The sequence below is a fragment of the Typopeltis vanoorti genome, chromosome 24, assembly GCF_054136105.1.
Source record: "Typopeltis vanoorti isolate ZY-2024b chromosome 24, IOZ_Tvanoo_1.0, whole genome shotgun sequence".
NCBI lineage: Eukaryota > Metazoa > Arthropoda > Arachnida > Uropygi > Thelyphonidae > Typopeltis > Typopeltis vanoorti.
In genome coordinates, this window is record NC_143572.1 from 47,228,837 (window position 1) to 47,250,066 (window position 21,230).

The 21,230-nt window shown below is 35.7% G+C and overlaps 1 protein-coding gene across 1 annotated transcript in view; it reads right to left on the minus strand.

Annotated features, from left to right (window-relative positions):
• The window catches only part of Nemp (Nuclear envelope integral membrane protein), a 171,365-nt gene that overhangs the window by 7,509 nt on the left and 142,626 nt on the right, over positions 1 to 21,230 (minus strand). The window contains exons 6-7 of the mRNA XM_090413828.1: positions 11,089 to 11,304; positions 1,308 to 1,432 (exon numbers count right to left, since the gene is read on the minus strand). Of these exons, the coding sequence (XP_090269954.1) occupies positions 1,308 to 1,432; positions 11,089 to 11,304 (341 nt within the window). The remainder of the gene's footprint in view (positions 1 to 1,307; positions 1,433 to 11,088; positions 11,305 to 21,230) is intronic.

The window sequence follows — 21,230 nt, forward strand, 5'->3', positions numbered from 1 at the left end:
TGACTGTAGATATCTGCTACTTTTTTTTAAAGCAATATATCTCTGTATTTGAAAGAGAATTTATCTTGAATAGCTAGAGCCAGACCAGATTTCATATGCAGCTTCCTATATTCATAACTTAATGTGATATGAGAGAAAGGTAAACATTGTGCCTCTGATGAGTCTCAATATTACTTTCTGCAGGAAGCAGAATGAATTATTCACTGCAATCTGAAGGAAGCAGAAGGAAAGAGACAAATTGTGAAGTATTTCTCAGCTTACATAATTTTTCCACTGATATGATAATCAAAATGTGGTTGCAAAGCATGAATCATCCATCCAGCCAACACAGGATGGAATTTGTGACACTCCCACAATATGACAAAAATTCTGTCTCTACATATTTATAAAAATTTACTGCTTTCTAAAGACTTTTAAATACTTTTTTGAAGTATTTAAAAAAAGAAACTACCTGGGAAATAGATTTCTAGCAATCTCTGCAACTAATAAACACATCTGAAAGTAACTAGATCATAACTCTGTTAAACGCAAACTGCATTTATATCAAAATCACTAACCAACTGAAGTGATAAATATATTTAAAAAAAATGGATATGCTAGTTTATTATTATTATTGCATCACACTGATTCAATAATATCTTAAAAATTAATTGATTTTAAAAAGAAGGAATCTTTAAGTTCATTGAAATTTCTGCATCACGACTTTTTATACAGGAGATCATTACAAATGACAGTGTTTTACTATCAGAAATTTAAGTCTTTTTTTTTTTTGTGTGTGTGTGTGTGTGTAAAGGAAGAGAGAAGGATGGAAGCAGGATTAGGTGCATATCACAAAAATCTTATGATGGCCAAACAGTGAATTACTTCATATTGAAGAAACTGGTCTGTTTTGGATATTAGGATAAATAGCATAGATGCTTTTATTTTTGGCAATTACAATGGGTGGGCTTAAGTTATTCAGAAACCCTGCTCTATACGAGAGAGATCAAACATTTTTTTTAAGCTATTTCAAGTCTCTGAAGAACAGTGTGGTGGGATGATAAAAACCATTTACTAGTGTCCTGGAAGAGTGTCCAGGACACTAGTAAAGTTTTGCAAGTCTTTAAGTGTCCATCTTAAAGACTTGTAAAATCATCAAACATCAGTGAAATTTTCCACAACTTGTTGATTACAAAATTATTTAATCACCTACTGGCCTCTGAATGAAAACACCACAATAAGCCTGTGCTAAGTAAAACCGGTTAGATTACTTTAAAACAAAATGAAATCAATTTTAAAAACAACCACTGTAAAAAATAACATCTTACCATACTGATCTTGATTTTGCAATCCAGCGATCTGGAATTGAATAAATAGTAACAAGGAGAATTATAAAAGCTGTAGATACTTCATGATATTCTGAACTAAAAAATATTAAAACTAAGGAGAGAGCCTAGGGGAGAAAAATATTAAAAATCAGTATTTAATCAACAAATAAAAAGAGAAATTTAACATCAATAATATTCATTGTTTTAATTAAAACACTATTCTCTCTTTGTTTTATTATTTTTAATAATGAGATGATAAACATAATACAGGTAGGTTGAAAAGTAATGCCTGTCACCTAAATCATCTCAGAAGTTGAGATTACATACTAATAAGTTTGGGTGTTTTCTTTATTCACTAACAAATCCACAGAGGAATAATTATCACTATCAACAACAAAACTGCTTCAGATCACCAAAACACTGAACTTTTTTACTCATTCTTCTTAATCAGAATTCTTCATATGGAAAAAAATTACTTTGGATTTAGAGAAAGATGTTGGAAGTTTTCCCCCACTTGGTTAGACTATAATAAATTTAGTTTAATCCTTTATCCAAGTGTGTGCAAACAAAGTTTGCACCTGAAAGTATCTTCAGGACTGAGGCAACTCGTGAACGAAGCTCTCATCACTCCTTGTCTTAGTATCTCCCATAATGCAAAGCGCCACTAGCCAGACTGGTTTTGACCTTTATTGAGGTCTCGTCAGTGGAAGCCAGGCCCAGAGGTGGTGATACTAAGGTGGAAGCAATGGAGAAGTCATATTTAGCTATACGAGTTGCCAAAAGGCGTCTCAACTGGAACCAGAAGTAGGTAAATATGACTTCTCCATTGCTTCCACCTTAGCATCACCACCTCTGGGCCTGGCTTCCACTGACGAGACCTCAATAAAGGTCGAAACTGGTCTGGGTAAACCCTTCCCTTAATGCATAGCATTATACATGTCTGCAAGGAGATGTGCTTTGTACTATGGGCAAGACCAGTTTTATCATTAGGCGAACCTAGGCAATCGCCAAGGAGCATTAATACTTCGGGGCACCAAATTTTGCTACATAGTTCGGGGAAAAATTACAACCTTCGAAAAAAATAAGTAAAATCTTGATTAATAACAAAAAACTAAAAAAAAAAAAGAAACAATTTGGGTATGAAGCAGAGGATGAATTCAAAATAGATTTTAAACAAAAATTTAAGGTAGATTTCTCATCATCATCATCTTCTTTATACCCTCTTTTACCATGCGGTGTCGAGGGTCCATTGATTATCGGACCTCAATCCGTTTACAGGATAAGGTGGTATTTATATTTTTCAATTATTGATACTGCAATTGCATATGTTGATGAAAAATTCAAAAATTCAAGCACATCATCCAATTCCTGCCATGTACCCTCAAGGGGTGTACAGGATATGATAGTACTACATGAAAAAAATTACATCATCACTAACTTCCTATCTACAATTTTCCTCCAAATCAGTCTGTTACTTGTCAAGACATTATCAGATCTTATATTTCTATCGTCTAAGGCACTTTGTACCGTATCAATCCACCCATATCTTGGTCTTCCTCTGGGTCGTTTTGCTGCCAACCTGGAAGAGAACACTTGTTTTGCAAATCTTTCTTTGCCCATTCTGTTTAAGTGACCATACCACCTGAGATTAGCTCTGCTAATGCATTCCTGGATGCTGACAATGTCAAGTTCTTTCTTAATATCCTCGTTTTTAATATGATATTGCCATTGATGCTGTTCATGCCTCTAATCTTTCTCAGGACTCTCATATCTGCGGTCTCTAGTCTTTGGTCAAGTGTTTTACTTCTGACCCAGCTCTCAGATCCATAAGTTAAAATTGGTTTGAACACTGTCTTGTATATACAGCTAATTTAGTGCTCCGACTAATTTCTCTCTTATTCCGCATGAATTTATTCAATTGACTTCCTACCATACCAGCTTTGTTGATTCTGTTGTTTATTTCCATATTTAATTTACCATCTTCACTGAAAATTGTGCCTAAGTAGCTGAAATGTTTTACTTGTTCCACAGGTTCTGCATTCACAACACAGTTGATATTTTCAACGATTCTACCTATTTTCATTATCTTTGTCTTTTTATTGCTGACCTTCATACCATATCTATTACAACAGTTATTCAATTTAGTCAGAGAATCCTGCAGATTTGTAGCTGATTTATTTAGAAGTATAACATCATCCACATAAAGCAAAGAGCTGACATTAACATCTCCAATTTTGATATCATGTTTAATACCACCTTCCTTCATAATGTGATCCATATAGATAATGAATAACAGAGAGGATAATGTACATCCTTGTCTCACACCAGATTTAACATTAAACCATCTTCCTGTACTTCCTTCAATTCTAACTGCTGACTTACAACTCAAATAAAGACTAAGCATTGCTTGATATAATGCCCCACTGAAACCATATAACTGTAGCGTATTGAATAGCTTCTCTCTTGGCACCTTGTCATATGCCTTTTCCAAATCGACAAAAATTAAATACAGATCTCTGTTATATTCCATGCTTTCACGACTATTTGTCGTAAAGTGAAGATCTGATCCTAACAGCCTCTATTTGGCCTCAATCCAGCTTGTTCTTCCACAATTCTTCTCAACCGTTTCTTAAGTATACTTGCATAGATCTTGCCAGGAACACTCAGTAGAGAAATACCTCTGTAATTCTCACATTCAGTTTTATTTCCCTTTTTATATATGGGTACTATGAGAGCTCTACTCCAATCATCGGGAATTCGTCCCTCTGTCCAGGCTTTCTGAACTATGCAGTGCAGCCACTGTAAGACTTTTATACCACCATACTTCAGCATGTCTGGTCGAATATCATCTACTCCTGCTGCCTTTCCACATTTCAAGTATATGTATTCCCAACTGTATGCCTGGTCAGTGTTTTTTACCACTGTGCTGTCATCACTGCTTGTTTCATTTAGCAGTTTTTCAGAGTAATTACTCCATACTTCAAGGATATCTTTTTCTCTTGTTTTCATGTCACCTTTATCATCTCTAACTCCTTTTACAGCACTCTTTCCTCCATTCCTAATCTTCTTCAACAACCTCTAGAATATTTTGCCACCTTCTTGATATTTATTTTCTATATTCTTGCCAAAGTCCTCCCATGACTTTTGTGTAGCTAGTTTTACACAGTGTTTAGCATTCTTGCATTTGTCTCTGTATTCTCTAAGAGCACAAGCTAACTTATTTGCCAGGAACTTTGGATATGCTTTCTTCTTTTCATTCATTGCCTCTTTAACTTCCTGTATCCACCATGGAGTTCTAATTTTTTTATCCTTGCAGACAACTTCACGAGATGGCTCTCTAGCTGAATCAATCAGGACTTTCTTCAAGGCTTGCCACTGAATCTCCTAGGGTTGATTCCTGTTCTCAAACTCTTTCATTTTTGATTCAATAATCTTTGTGTATTTTAGTCTACAGTTCACATCTGAGAGCTGCTCAACTTTTATTTGCTTTAAAACTTTCGTACATGTTATTCTTTTCAATATGAAATTCAATTTTATCCTGCTCAAGACTAAATAGTGATCACTTCCAATTTCAAATCCTCTGTACACTCTGGTGTCCTGCACCAGGGAGAAAACATCACTATTAACAATAACATAGTCAACGAGACTTTTCTTATTCCTTGCCTCTTCTCTCCATGTGAATTTGTGCACATTTTTTTTATGTTGGAACATGGTGTTAGTAATAACTAGTCCATGTCCTGAGCAGAAATCCAATCCAACAGATATTTGCCATTATTATTAGCCTTGCTCTTTTCTCCAAATTTTCCCAAAATATTTTTGTATGTCTCACAGTCATTTCCTACTCTGCTATTTAGATCCCCAACAAGGACCAACTTTTCCTTTTTCATTGTGTCAGTTGCTTTTTCTAAAGCCTCAAAAAATTCTTCAACTTCTACCTTAGTAGAACCTTCTGTGGGACCATAGGCACAAATAAGTCTTGTTGTCCAGTTCCCCATTCTCATATTTGCCCACATTACTCTACTTGAGACTGACTGCCATTCAAGAAGATTAGCCTCGTATTTTGTGTTGAATACAATGACTACTCCTTCTTTACCTTGATTATCATTGCCTGAATATAACATTTTGTATTTATTGCTCAGAAAGATCTCACCAGTTTTGGTCATTTTTGTTTCAGTCACCCCTATTATGTCGATCTGGTTCTTATCTAATTCCTCAGCTAGCTCCATTTCTTTGCCATTCAGGCTTTTTATGTTGATAGTACCGATCTTTAACTCTGGTGATGTTGAGTTGGGATGTGTTTTCAGATTTGTTCCAGTAGTTGACTTTTTGCTGTTTGCCCTGGTTCCCTGGCGAAAACAACGGGGGCCTTGTTTAACCGGGCGACGCCCCAGCCGGCATGAAATTTTGTCATGTTGTACCATCATTTTCTATTTTAGTTTAACCAATAAGAATACAATTTGGTCGGCTAAATCCTAAATTGCCAGTCCATCCTCGTTCGTTCAGTATCGATGTAGATACCCAACAGGGTGCACCACGAGAAGGTGAGGATTGGACATTAGGTCAGAAGCCCTGGTCAGTTCTCCGCATTCCTTTAAAGGCTATATGGAGGTCTCCTCTCAGTTATACAGCTTTGATCCTTAAGCACCCCCTCAAGCACATGTCACCAATTAATGAAAAGTTTGGTTTTCTTTTAAATATATATGAATTTCAAAAAATTACTTCAGCAGAACTGCTTAAAAAATGTTTGATATTGGAAAATTATTTAACACATGATAATTCTAGAGATATTGATGGAACAGATTTATGTAGTGAATTACAAATAATAGCAAGGTGAAAATACTTCCTCATTAGATGTCCTGTCATACATATGCAAAAATAATTTAGGAAAATAGTATTCCAAGTGTGTTTATTGCTCTGAGAATTTTTTCGACATTGCCAGTATCGGTAGCAAGTTCAGAAAGGAGTTTCTCGAAATTAAAACTTACGAAAACTTACACTTCTAGCAATAATATCTATAGAGCATGAAATTGCATCTACAATCAATATAGATGAATTAATTCAAAACTTTGCCAAAGCAAAAGCCCAAAAGATTACTTTTTCATAATTTTTGTATTTAAGATGTAATAATTTTCTTGCTACACAGATATTAGGAGCAATCATATATGTATACAAATGTATTGGTTTCGATTAATAAATTTTTTAAATGTTCATAATGATATTATTTTTATAAATATCCACATGTGTAGGTGTACGTGTGCTTGTGTGAGTATGGCAAAATATATATATAGAGAGAATGTATAGGGGAACCTAAATTTTCTTTGCCTAGGGGCATCAGATACTTCCGGACCGGCCCTAATTATGGGAGACACTAAGACAAGGAGTGATGAGAGCTTGGTCCACCTTTACCACAAGTTGCCTCAGTCCAGAAGATACTTCAGACACAAACTTTATTTGCTTACATTAAAACTAAGAAACATCTTGCTGCAGTTCTATATAAGGCTGTTCCTATTACAAATATACTTGTGAAGAAGTCTGATGAGACAGCGAACTTTGAAGGCAGCTTAGCATTATTTCTTTGTTGTCACTCATCATTCAACAGTTGCGATCATCTAGTAGATCTTGGCAAAAATATCATCCCAGACAGTCAAATTATGCCAAAGGTAAAAATGCACTGAACCAAGTGCTCTGCAACTAAAGATTATTCTAAGTGAGCATTTTGAAGATCTAACTGCAGATATTGGAGATGAAAATTTCAGCTTGATAATAGATGAATCGAACAATATCACAATGAATAAGATTTTAGGAATAACCATCCTTTATTTTAGCAAGAAATTCAACAAAATTATGCATACATTTCTGAGCATGGCAGTTCTAGAAAAGTGTGATGCTAGTGGTATTGTGGCTGCACTAAAAAAAAAAAAAAAAGCTCTTGACCAAGAAACTGGACATAAAAAATCTCATTGCAATTGGTACAGACAACACCAGTGTTATGGTTGGTGTCAATTAGACTTTTTTAGTTGCTGAAATGTATAAGTGGTTTTCACATTCTTCTACAAGACAAGCAGCATACAACGAGCTGTATCAAACTATCAACGAAAATTCTTCTGAAAATTGCAAGCAACTGTGCAACGAGGTGGCTCTCCATTGAATCTGCAGTAATCAGAATTCTCAGCCAATGGTTGGAATTAAAAGCTCACTTTGAAGTTGTGAGTGTGACTGAGAAATGTTACAAAGCTCAAATTTTGTGGGAGATGTACAAACACAAAAGGAATCTGTTGTACCTTTTATTTTTGCATCCTGTTCTACTTCAAGTTCAACAAGTTAACACAATTTTCGAATCTAACAGTATGGATAAGACGAGATTATTTGAAGACCTTTCTTGTTTGATTCGCTCTATTGCTAATATGTTAGTGCTACCATCATCCACAGTCGATCCTCTACAGTCAGAGATTGATGATTATTGGATCCTAACCCATATCTTGGTTACAGATTTGAAAGAAAAATTTCAGAGTTGATGATACAAAAAAAAACAACACAAAATGATGAGCAAAACCTTAGAAATAGAGCAAGACGGTTTCTTCTTGGTCTCTTCAAACAGTTTAAGCAAAGGTTGCCTGAAAACTTGAATATTTTAAGAATGATCTCTTCTTTTTCTGTTGACAATACCTTGAAACATATAAAACAACCTGTTACTCTCATCTTAGAAATAATGCTGAAAACATCTTTTTCTGATCAATATCTTGATCAGAAAAAGATGTACAATACTATCCACTTAAATAAATGGACAAATGTGGAAAACACTGAGCTATTCTGGACTGAAGTACATAATACAAAGATGCACCTGGAATGAATCCATTTAAAGAAATTGCTCAGTGTGCAATAAATTTATTAATACTGCCAAATTCTAATGCAGAAATTGAATGAATTTTTAGTTCCATGAATGTAGTTAAAACTAAAATAAGAAACGAGATGGAATTGTCAATGCTGACAGCTGTTTTGCCAGTCAAAAATGGCCTCAGGCATAATAACAACAAGTTCGGTATAGACTATCATTTATCAGCATCTACACTGAGTAATATTGGAACGATGGCCACATATAATAAAGCTGAAAATCCAAGTGAAAACGTGGGTAAATTAAGTGCAGAAGACCATTTGGAAGATGTCTTTAGACACTTTATATGCAAGTATCACTCCAGCTTGAATAAAGTAAGTAACTGAAAACAGCACTTTTTCTGAGCACTGGTTACAGAGAAAATAAGGAACTTGTTGAATGTGTTTCTTGAACAGTTGGATGTTGAAAGTTTGTCCACTTGGTTATATTATAAATTTCTTGGCATCTTTAATTATATTCTTGGTATATTAAACCATCAATTGTTCATCTTTTATGGATAGAGGAAGGAAATGGCCAGTTCAGCAGAACAGTATTTGCGAAAATATCTACAGAGAAAGCATAAGACAGCAATAAATGTCTTTGAGAAAGGGGATGAAATGAGCCTGTATCTGAGTGTGTGAGAGAGAATTTATTAACTGGGATACCTTCTTCTAGATAGAATTATGCATAGGGAGGATTTTCATGCATCACCCTGAATGTGAGAACATCCTAAGAGTGAATGGATATTTTCAATGTATTGCTAACTATGAAACATCTAGTTGTAGAGGAAAGATACAATTTCTTGAGCAGAAAAAGACATCAAGTCTTTTGAATGATATGGATGTGACATACGAGTATGTGTCAGTAAAGGCTAGAGGAGTAAGTCAATTACTCACGAAGAGAAAGCTTATCTTGCCTTGAGATCTGAATATTATCAAAAGGTAAGAGAAAGTGAAATTAGAGCCTTTTTATGAGAAATAAGATGGTGTTTATAGCATTCAATTTACTAGGCTATACTGCTCAATAGATAATGACAAGGATATCTGTGTTTAGGATCCTTCATTAACACCCCAACCAGCCATGAGGTCTATCGATGTTCAGCAAAATCTGGATACGATTCTGAAGCACCTATTGAATAATATTGATAACAAGTGCAATTTGGGCTCATCCACCACGGCCGGTAGAGAGGTTAATAAAGGATCTTAAAACTTTGGTGGATAACTGAGTGCTGTAAGGTTCAATATCTACCATAGCCGATGAAAAACTATTGAAAGGATAGGATGGGTAGGATATGGAAAACATTTGAGGTTAGTAAGAGTATGTTATTTACATATATGGAAATTTGAAGGGAGGAAATCATCTGTATGACATATGGTAGATGTTTATTCCTCTGATCATTTGACTAATAAATGACTACAGCAGCGTTCCTCCAACTTATTATGGTCACAGCCAACTTGATAGAATACATAACTCAGTAGCCACTAGGCCCTCATACCCCCCCCCCCCCACCAACCTATTACCAATAGGTCATATTTTACTACCAGAATTTGAAATATATAGCATGTGGCAAAATGTTATGCACATTATTATATTGAAATTAAATGAATTATGTAAAATCGTTTTTAATTAATAGGATTTTTAATATATCCTATTCTAAACTATACATGATAATTTTCAAACTAAGCTAAAAATACATATTTCCTAATAACTTCTCTCACAGCCCACCAGGAACACCGCATGACCCACTAGCAGGCTGCAAACCACACTTTGATGAGAAAGGCTGGACTAGAGGAAACTAAACTGGTGATCTAATTACAAAAGTAGAAGGCAGATTATAGGATAGTGGTTTGGTAAGAAGGCCTCTGTCATGTCTGATCAAATATCCTGAAAAAAATGTCAAGAGTAACTGCACAAGTTTCTCCAAACGTTTCCTTGAATTGTGTACTGATAGCAGATATGCTGTAGACTGAGAAGTGCAGAATTCCTACTGGATCACTAATTAATTAGTGGGGTTGCCAGTATGAAGTTAGTTGTTAATGACCTCTTACATTAGTTTTTGAGAGAACAAGATGAGGGTCAATGGGAGAATAGCTTGACAGCTGATTTATTGTCCCTTTTTTTTGGAATGAGTTGAATACAGGTTACTTCCATGTTAAAAGGTAGTCAGACAAATATGAATAGTAGGGTACAAATTAATTCTAGAGTGTAGAAATCTCAGAATATCATTTTCTTTAAGATAGCTTTAATTACATCACTTATTCCAACTCCATGCAAACATATTGTAAAATTCTAATGATTTAGTCTATGTAAAATCTTACCTACCTCTCTTATCAAGGAACTGTCACAGAAACCTGAGGCCAGTGCCTAAAGCAGAATCTGTGTATAACTTACAGTCATGCAAGGGAACTTATTAAAATCTTTTTTTTTTTCTTTTTTCTTTTTCATCTGACTCATTCACCATTTTAAGTCATATATTTTTATCCAAACTATGAAGAGAATTGTCTCCAATTTTTCACTTTTCCTGGCACAGTTATCATATACTGAATCCATTCCCTAACTAATTCAGCTGCTGTTTCACCTACTTTAAAGAAATTCTCTTCAGTTAAATAATTTCCACATTTATGGGATCTGCCATCAACAAATCAGATACCCAAATAACCTTCAGTGGCTTCTCTCCCCACGAATAACTTTTAATTAAATTTAGTTAATCCTGCATATATTTAACATCTTGAATGCATTTTGTTATTCTAATTTTGATGAAGCAGATGGCATAGTCTTCAAACTAGATGATAAATAAATTAATATGTTATTATGAATACTATGTTATCTTATACAAGTATTTTTCTTAAAATATAATTATCATAATATGATGAAATAAACTTTTCAAAGTTAGAAAAAAAAAAAACATACCTGCATTGCCCACTGAATGACATTTAAGGTTCGAGGATTCTTTACTGGACCCCACAAATAGCATACTATGAAGCTGATAACAGCACTGACACCAATATATCCAAGCAAATAGGTATTGTATTTAAGTAGAATGGTCCGTACATTTTCCCACAAAACTTGGAAACAGTAAATTACAATAGACCATCCAAGGAAAATTACAGAATATGCTCCTGCTTTCTGAAAAAAATAAGCTAACTTATATACATAATATATCTTCATTCTAATCATAAAGACATTAAACCAAAATTGTCAAAATAATTATATAAGATGATATAGATGCACAAGTATATACAACAATATTAAGTATAACAGATCCAAAGGTCATCTATATAAACTGAAGAGAGCATTACTACAGCACAAAATTGACATAGTGATGATATCTATAATAATACAATAAAAAATTAAAAGCAGAAAAAAAATTACATGAAGCCTCCCTTTTCCTCTCCCACACATGCACACAAAGGGGATTTTGTAACATTAAGGGTTAGTGTGTAATATTATGTCTGTTAATTATTCAGAGAGAGGTGGGAAAGAAGAATCCAAGGAGATATATTTAGTATTGAATTACAAACATGAATGAAGAAACCAATTCTTCATTCATATTTGAATGAAGAATTGGTTGAATTCTTCATTCATGAATATGAATGAAGCATGAATATTTATGAAAGTCTTACATCAAATTTAATCATTTAGAAAAATGGTTCTAAATAGCTAAAACTGAAGTCTCTGTATCAGTGTTTCTCACCTGTGTGTTCCCTGAAAACTTTCCAAAAATAAAATCTGTTCCAGCTCCCTAAAAGAGATGTCAAGGTTTTTCTTAACATTTGAAAATATGGTAGAATTAAGTCATCAAGAATGATGAACAGAACTTTTCTCTCTTAGTAAATCTTCCCATAGTTGGGCTTGTGACCTGATGTATTAATCTTCTCTATTTATCTCTGCCTTTTGTAATACTAAGTGTATTCTCCAACCTTAGTCTTCTAAGAGCAGAAATTTGATCCGGCTATCTCCCATGGAACCTACCTATTTCTGCAGCTCCTGGCATCTTGCTCTACATCAAGAATTTTTCAATGTTCTCCCCCCCCCTCTTTCTTGAGATGTATCCAAAATATCTGAGGATTCTTCTCTCCACCACGTTGCAGCAGAGACTCATTTCAAGATTTAACTGATCTCTCATGCTCTGGGTGGTTCTTTTCTTTGTTCCAAAGAACTCTAAGCATTCTTCTCCAGGTCCACATTTCAAAAGCATCAATCCACTTCTTACTTGCCTCAATCAGTGCCCAAGAACCAAGCCATAAAGAACCACAGAGAAGACCAATGATCTGACAATTCTGATTTTTGCATAGATATTTTTCTATTCTTTCAGATTTTAGCAAGCTGAGTCATTGAAGATCTGCAATGACTCAGCTTGCTAAGATCTATTTACAATAGAAGATCCTAAATTTGACTACTTATGATACATGATTGTTTAAAATTAATGCCATTATTGGTGGTTTTAGGCACACCATACCTCTTTGAAGTTACACAGAAAATTGTTTTGTTCCTTTCTTCCTTCACTGTGACGTCTTTACTGACAAGGAAACAGCAGAGAAATAACATAAAGCTGGATGTTTCAAGTCATTATTATATTTAAATAGCTGTAATTAATTTCTTGGAATTTTTTTACGGATTGTAAAAGATCAATGAAAATAATTTGAGAATGATGTTCTACATGCCACAATAATGGCATGCAGTCATCATGATGAATGCCCAAATAAATCATCACTGTTTCTATGCAAAGAGAATTTTGAAGGCAATATGGATGATCTCAAGAAGGACATGAAATGTTAATTGGATATAGAGATCCTTCCTTCTTGGTGGCACTTTTTAATAAGTTGATCTAAACATGTGCTCCTCATTTTTATCATTTTAAAGTGATTTCCTACTTAAATTTCACCAAGTGAAACTGCAGCAGAGTCCTTAAAAGGATTAATATCAGGAAGAAATCCATAAGTACTCTTCAAGTGTCCTATAACAGTCTTTTTTTATTCATATAATATCAGCCACATGCAAGCACCCACTAATGCTCATCACAAAAAGCAAAGATGGCAGCAACAAAATCCAATGATGAAAGAGTGTATAGAACATCGCCAACACAGAGCAGCTAACCAGCACTGATAAATCCGATCAAGGGGTGCATCTGTAGACTAGACATCACAGACATAAAAAAAAGCCTTCTATGCAATTTTTGTTGTTGCCAATGGCCACATGCTCAGTGCATAAAAATTGATGAATTGGCATATAAATCTCTCGAATTTGAAGTAGCTTTTCTTCTGCCCACTATGCTTCCCTTCAGTGAAACGACTTTGGAACTTAGAAAAACGCATTGAAAGCTAGGAGACTGCTATCAACAAAACTTTCTTCTACCAAATCAAATCAACTAAAACCAAGCTAGAATAGTTCTATGATCACCACTTCAATAGAAACTCACCCATTGCCAATACTAGCCAGCTTCATAGCCTCATTATGTTGATGGTGCATGACTTGACCAAGGCTGAAAACAAAAAATAATGCCATTATCTTAAACTTCCATACTGAAAGTGACAATATGCCAAAGGAAGACATCACCAGATTAATAGAAAAAGTTGGTTTTGAATGCAGAAAATCACAAGAAGTCACCACTTTGGACCTACAAACAAAAGAAAGGATGAGATGACCTTCCTGTGACACACACACTGGCAAATGCATCAAAACTAATGGCATGGTGGCTGTGAATGATCTCAAAGTCAGTTCTTTCCAATCGTGTATATGAGCCCAGCCTAACCTTACAAATATATGTGGTCTCAGCTCTAACCTAAACAGTGTTCACTTCCACCTCTAGTCTGTAAAAACCCTACCTGCTTTTTTTCTGACAGAAACACAAATTTCAGCCTCAACAAGCACTATCCATTTCAACTTCCCTAAACACATACACACTCTGACTCCTTTTGGCTCAAAAGTGGTGGCATATGTGCATTGCTCACTCTGACATACCATGCCAGAGAGCATTCAGCTTCTAGCATTCCCCATCACGATCCACTTTGGCTGAAAATCTCTCAGCCCCACTCTGCCCAATTCATATGCTGTTCATATCACTCTCTCAATGTCACTAACCACTCTGAACTCTTTGACGTCCTCTCATTGAAAGTCAATGTCCTTCAGTCCAACTTTCCTAGAAGCGAGGTTATCTTCTTGGTAATTTTAACATTCAAAATACTAATTGGCTTTCCTTTTCCAAATGCACAGACAAAGCAGCTAGAGATGCTGAGATATTTGCTATCAAAATGACCTTATGCAAATTGTTTACATGCCCACCAGAGTACCAGATAGTCCCAATCACTCTCCAAACATTCTGGGCTTCTTCCTTACTAGTGACCCCTCCAAATATTCTGTGAAGCTTGTATCTCCCTTAGGTAATTCAGACCACAACCTTACACTTACCATTTCCCCCACAAAGTGATACCCACAGAGCCAGTCTCAACCAATAGTCATCTGACATAAGAATGATAAGTAGGATGACCTTTGAGATTTCTAGGTCTCACTCCCTTGGTTGGATTATTGCTTTCAGGCTTCTGATCCAGGCATATACACTGAATGCATCACTGAAGTAATCCTTTCTAGAATGAAAACATATTCTCCATTCCATGCTAAATTCCCATCTCCTAAGTAGGTCTTCATTCTCGAAAAGATGCACCAAGGCTGTACAAATGAAGAACCAAGCATACTGCAACTGGCTAACATTAAGAACTTCACTTTCTCCTGCTTACACCAAAACCTGAAACAGCTGCAAGAAAATTATCAATGCATCAAAAACTGATTTCCAAAGAGCCAAGAGCAGGAAACTTGCATTGTGCCAAATGGTAGCAATGCATTTTGGTCTCGCCAAAGCAGCTGGTCATAACTTTTGCCCAACACCACCCCACCCAGATGAGTCTATTGAATAGTCACCCACAGAAAAGCCAATTTCCCAGCATCATACTTTTCCTCAAATGTCTACATAGATAATTTCAGTAAATGTCCCCTAACTATTCCAAACATCCAACACTCAATGACTCATCTGACCTTTCACCAGAAAGTGATCAGAAAAACCAGCCCAAACTAGTTACCAAAAAAAGTCCCCCTAGTCCTGAAGATTTGACTCCCAACAGATTCTTATTCTATGTCGCCTCTTTATACTCTCTTTACTCCACTAGCATCTATGGTATACCCTGGAAATTAGCCAGTGTCCACTCTACTCTCAAGAAAGGTGACAGATCCTTATTATCAAATGATCACCCAATCTCTATCTTATCTCAGTCCTTTCCAAAGTAAGAGAATCATCATTGAACTTCTAAGCTAACGTGAAAGTACTCAAATAATAAATGACTTCCAGTATGGATTCTACCAATGCCTTTCAACGGGGGAATCTGTTCACCTATGTCACCCACTTCTGGATAAGTACCACAGAAAAGTTTGGTGAATTCCAAGTGGTTGCACTTGATATCTCCAAGGCTTTTGACAAGGTCTTGGCACAAGGCCTATTAAGTAAGCTCCCATCATTTGGCCTGTCCTGTGACTTCTGCAAGTGGGTAGTCAGTTTTCTCACCGGATGCACATTGTGCATGATGGTGGATAGTTCACTATCTTCTATGTAACTAATGCTGGGGTCCCACAATGTTCTGTCCTTTCACCCATCCTATTTCTTTTATACATTACAACCTGCACCAGTTGATCACTAATCCAATACAGTTTTTTGCCAATGACAATACATTACATTCCTCCTTCTCACTTGACAAATCTGGTACCAAACTACCAGAACAACAACTTCTGCAAGCCTAAATTCTGATCTCCAAACCATTGTTTGATGGGGCTTGGATAATCTTGTCAATTTCAGTGCTGCAAAACACAGTTCTGCCTATTTCTCACAAAAAAGAACCATATTCTCCCAGCCTTAACTTCACATCAAGAATCTCTTGGCATAAACACATTACAACCATTGCCATCTTGGCAGACAAAAAATTAGGATTTCTCTTTTGCTCAAGTCCAATTCCTCCTTCCCAATGAGGAGGGTCACTAGATGTGTGCTGTAGGAGTCTGTGTTGGAGTCATTGTTGTTCAATATGTATATTAAAGATATTGAGATGGGTTTAACTGGTGATATGCAGCTGTTTGCAGACGTCATGGCCTTAGAGGAGGACCCAAATATATTGTACGAGGGTGGTCTGAAAAGTTCTTGGCTTAACAATGAAAAAGCGAATTTATAATTTCAAAATTATTTTTATATTTCAACATAATCTCCCATAAGACTGCAGTATACCCCTGGTCGAGGCTGAGAACTTTTCAGACCATCCTCATATGAATGAGCAGGTAAGAGGAACTGTCAGTTCAATGTTGTAAAGTGTAAGATTTTGAAATATGGTAAGCAATGATGGGATGCAGATATATACTTGGGGGGGGGGGGGGACTTTAAAGGAGGTAGAGGAGATGACAGATCTGGGAGTGGTTATGGTGTACAAGGACTTGAAATTCAGGGACCATATTGCACAAACTGTGGAGTTGTCACATTGAATAATGCAATGATATGGAGGACACTGATGTGCAGAAATAAAGAGATTATGATTCCATTATAAGGTCTTGATATGGATTATTGTGCATAGATTTGATCAACAGATTTTCATGGTGACAAGGATATGTTAGAAAGGATCCAAAGAAGATTAACAAAGGTGGTCATTGGTCTTTGTAATGAGGAGTATGAGGACAGATTGAAAGAATGTTAATTGCAAAGCCTCAAATAGGAGTAAGAGGTATATGATTGTGACATAAGTTAGTCAGGGCTGTTATCAGGTTTAAATGGAAGAAATTTTTCATAGAATGGGAGAAGGATGTATAACAAGAGGTCATCCCTGGAAACTGTATAAGGAGGGTGTGAGCAGATTCTTTGCAAAGGAGTTGGTGAGTGGAATGCATTGCCTGAGTGTGTTGCGAATGAACCAGTTTAAGGCACGATTGAATGAGCTTTGTGTGTGATAGTGTGTACCTCCACATGATGAGTCTCACTCCATGGAGGTCAGATGTTAATAAGGCATTACTTTACTTCTGAATAGCCAATAACTGTGTACAAATCATAAATCTGCCCATACATCGAGTACTGCTCACACATCTGTGGAGGAGCTCCCTAAAAATGTTCCACAAAATACAGAAGAGAGCAATCAAACTGATTAATGACTCGTCTCTTACCAACTCATCCCAACCTCTCACAGGTGTTCAGTATCTACTGCATGCATCTTCTATAAATATTGCCATGGAAAATGTTCATCAGAACTAGCATCAATAATTCCAGAATTCTCCCCTTCTATTTTATATATGAAATCCATTGAAATGTGCAGTTCCAACATCTCTTCAAAGTCCAACTCCATACTCAAAGAACAAATTTCTCTTCCTTCTCCTTCATTCCTTATGCTGCAGTACTGTGGACAGCCTCCCCTTCCATATGTTTCAAAGGAATACAATGCACAGGTCTTCAAATGTCATATGGAACAAGTTCCTTCTTTCCCAAATCTCTTCCCATACATAGTGCTAATGTACTATAGGCCCAACATAAAAAAAAAGGAGACCCTGAACAGTTCAGACCATGGAAGCATTGAACATAAGTCTGTAGAAGTTCTAGAAACATCCATAAGATGTTCTGCTCAATATTGTAAATATTTCCAGCCTAGTTAGCCAAGTGGGATCAGCTCTCCAACCAACAGGCTGCAAGTCTGTAGACAAATATTTCATACATGTCTTAGGTGGTAGATGAATATCATCATCTGGGATGAGACCACTTGTTTACTGAAGGCAAAAAGTGGCTTGGGGAAATTTTCATGTATGGTCTTTCTTTAGAGTTGAGTTTCTCAATTATTGCACCCTTAGCCCACCCACAGTATTAATACTGATGTACTATGAATTGTCAACATCTCATGGATAGGATTCAGATAAAAAAAAAATTGAAATCTCAACATCTGCAACTGGATATTGCATAATGATTTCCATCTTTATCCTTATAAGATACAGATAGTTCAAGAATTAATTAGACCTCACAATACTGGATCATGCCTTATCTACAGCTGCAGGTTCTTAAATCTTGATGCTCAAAATAAAATATTTTTTTATTAAAAATATGTGGAGATATTTTTAATATGATAGAAAAAGCTTATTTTGAGCTGAGTGGCTGTAATCAGAGAATTGAGGTTCTGGGTACAGAAAAACCCACTCAATAAACAAATGAACCAACAAAAAAAAAATCATGGTTTGGAGTGATGGTTAGAAATACAGTTGAGATATATTTTTTTCAAAGATGAAGGAAATCTACTAGTGTAAATTGTGATTGATAAAGAATGCATACTGCTTTCAAGAAATGACCATTTCAAGTAGGAGTTTTACAAATCTCATCTCAAAATATGGAGATCTCAGTTGGTTTGCACATTCCCTTGATTGAAAACCCTGTTTTATTTCTTTATTTATTTTATTTTGTGTGTGTGTGAAGGAAACTGTTTCCATTAACAAGCTGATAACACTGCAGTGAGTCAAAATAGCCAATCTATCAGGAGAAAATTTGTTTGATCATGGTGAACAATGAAACAGAAAGAGCATAAATTTGCAGATGAAGTGATGGCACAATATGTTGGATGTAATTTTTTGAACATAATTTTATAAAGTAAAAGAAATATTATTGCATTTTCATTAGTTGAAAAATATAAGCAAAAGAAAATAGGCTATAACTTTTGAAACACCACGTACAGTACATGCTTGTTCCATGTACTAAGCATGATTCAGCATCGTGAGATTTAAGTAATTCTTGAACTATCTGTATCTTATAAGGATAAAGGTGCAAATCATTATGCAATATCCAGTTGAAAGGATGTTGAAATCCCTATTTCAATTACTACAAAAAAAAAAAGAAGGAACAAGAATGTGCAGAAAAGCATATGTGTTGGTTATTATTCATGTTAGTTTTTTACTCCACCACTGTCTTGCTTATTGGGAGCCTGAAAGTCGCTATTCCAGGGCATGCCAAATATATGAGGGTGGTCTGAAAAGTTCTCGGCCTCGACCATAGATGGCAACACTATCAGCAAGATTTTTTTTTTTCCTAAGTTGGTACATCTGTCATAAGCATCCATGTGAAATTGCAAGTCATTCTATCAAGTAGTTTGTTTTATACAGCTGTCTGAAGCAAAAGTGTTGTCTGTATCTCTTGAAATGGATAAAATTCTTTATAAAAGAAGCTTTAATGCCAAAAGAAATTCATTCCAAGTTCATAAAAGTTTATGGGCACTCTTTTCTTTTGTTTTTGACAATTAAGAAATGGGCTGCCAAGTTCAAACGTGGCTGTACCAGCCTTGAAGATAATCCACGTGAAGGACGTCCAAAAAGTGTAACAACACCACCCGAAATCATTGATCAAGTGCATGATATGGTATTGGATGACCGGCGAGTCAAAGTGCATGAAATTGCTGAGACTATAGGCATTTCAAAAGAATATGTAGGATATATTTTGCACGAAGAATTGCAAATGAAAAAGCTTAGTGCAAGATGGATGCCGCGCTTGCTCACACCAGATCAAAAACACACTCACATGAAAATCTCTGAACAGAGGTTGGAGAGTTTTAACAAGAATAAAACAGATTTTGTGCATCGATTTATTACCATGGATGAGACTTGAATTCACCATTACACCACCAGAATCCAAACAGCAGTCAAAACAGTGGACAGAAGCAGATTGTTCAGTGCCAAAGAAGACAAAATCGGTTCCATCAGTAGGAAAGGTCATGGCATCGGTGTTTTGGGATGCTAAAGGCATTTTGTTTATTAATTATCCTGAAAAGAGTAAAACAATAACCGGAGAATATTATTCCGATCTTTTAACCAGACTAGACAAAAAAATTCGTGAGAAAAAAATCATCTTTCATCAGGACAATGCACCTGCCCAAAAAGGTGTTTTGGCAATGGGAAAATTAAGGGATCTGCACTATGAATTGTTGAAACATCCATCCTATTCTCTAGATTTGGGTTCCTCTGACTTCTATCTCTTCCCAAAACTAAAACTCTTCATCGCTGGTCAGCGTTTTTCTTCGAATGAAGAGATGATTGTAGCCGTAGAGGGGTATTTTGCAGATCTTGCCGAGAACCACTACAGGGATGGGATAATGGCGCTGGAGCATCGCTGGAATACATGTATTAGTCTTAAGGGAGATTATGTTGAAAAATAAAAATAATTTCGAAATTATAAATTCGTTTTTTCATTGTTAGGCAAACAACTTTTCAGACCACCCTTGTACTGCAGAGGCTTCTGAGGAAACAGCAATAAAGTAATAATGAAACATATATATATATATATATATATATATATATATATATATATATATATATATATATATATATATATATATATATATATATATTCCACACGAGAGGTACAACCTATAGAACATCAGTGTCGTGTGAAGTGCAGATAAGGATTGAGAAAGATGAAACCTATTGACATTCTTCTTAAAAAGCTGTAGGTTGAAATTGTTGGAAAATGTATCATGGAGAAGGCAGTTCCAGAGAATAGTGGTAGATGGAATAAATGAGAATCAGGTTCGATGAGGTTGTAGTTGTACTGTAAAGAGATATCGGACAACTACTGCTCATGTTTTAACAGGCCTAACAGCAAGTGAAAGAATGATGTTTACCAATTCACTGGAGCAGTGACCATGGGAGTAACTGTAGAAGAGACATGAGCTGAAACATTGTGAGATAGAGGTTGAAGTGAACCTATGAGCCATGCTCTTCTCTGGACAGCATCAAGAAGTTTTAAGGAGGTTTTGGGTGCATCACCCCAAATGTGTGAACAGTATTCTAAGGATGGGCAGATTTGGGATTTATATAGGGTTAGTAGCTGGGTGGGTGTAAAATAGCTTCTTGAGTGGAAAATAAGCCATGGTTTTTTTTTTTTTTTAGAAACTGAGGAAGCCATTGATGTGATGTGTTTGAGTCAGGAGAAGATGGAGGTAAATGTCAGTCCAAGGAAAGAAAGAAAGTTCATCTTGTCTGGTAATGTGTGTATTACTGGGGATGAAGGA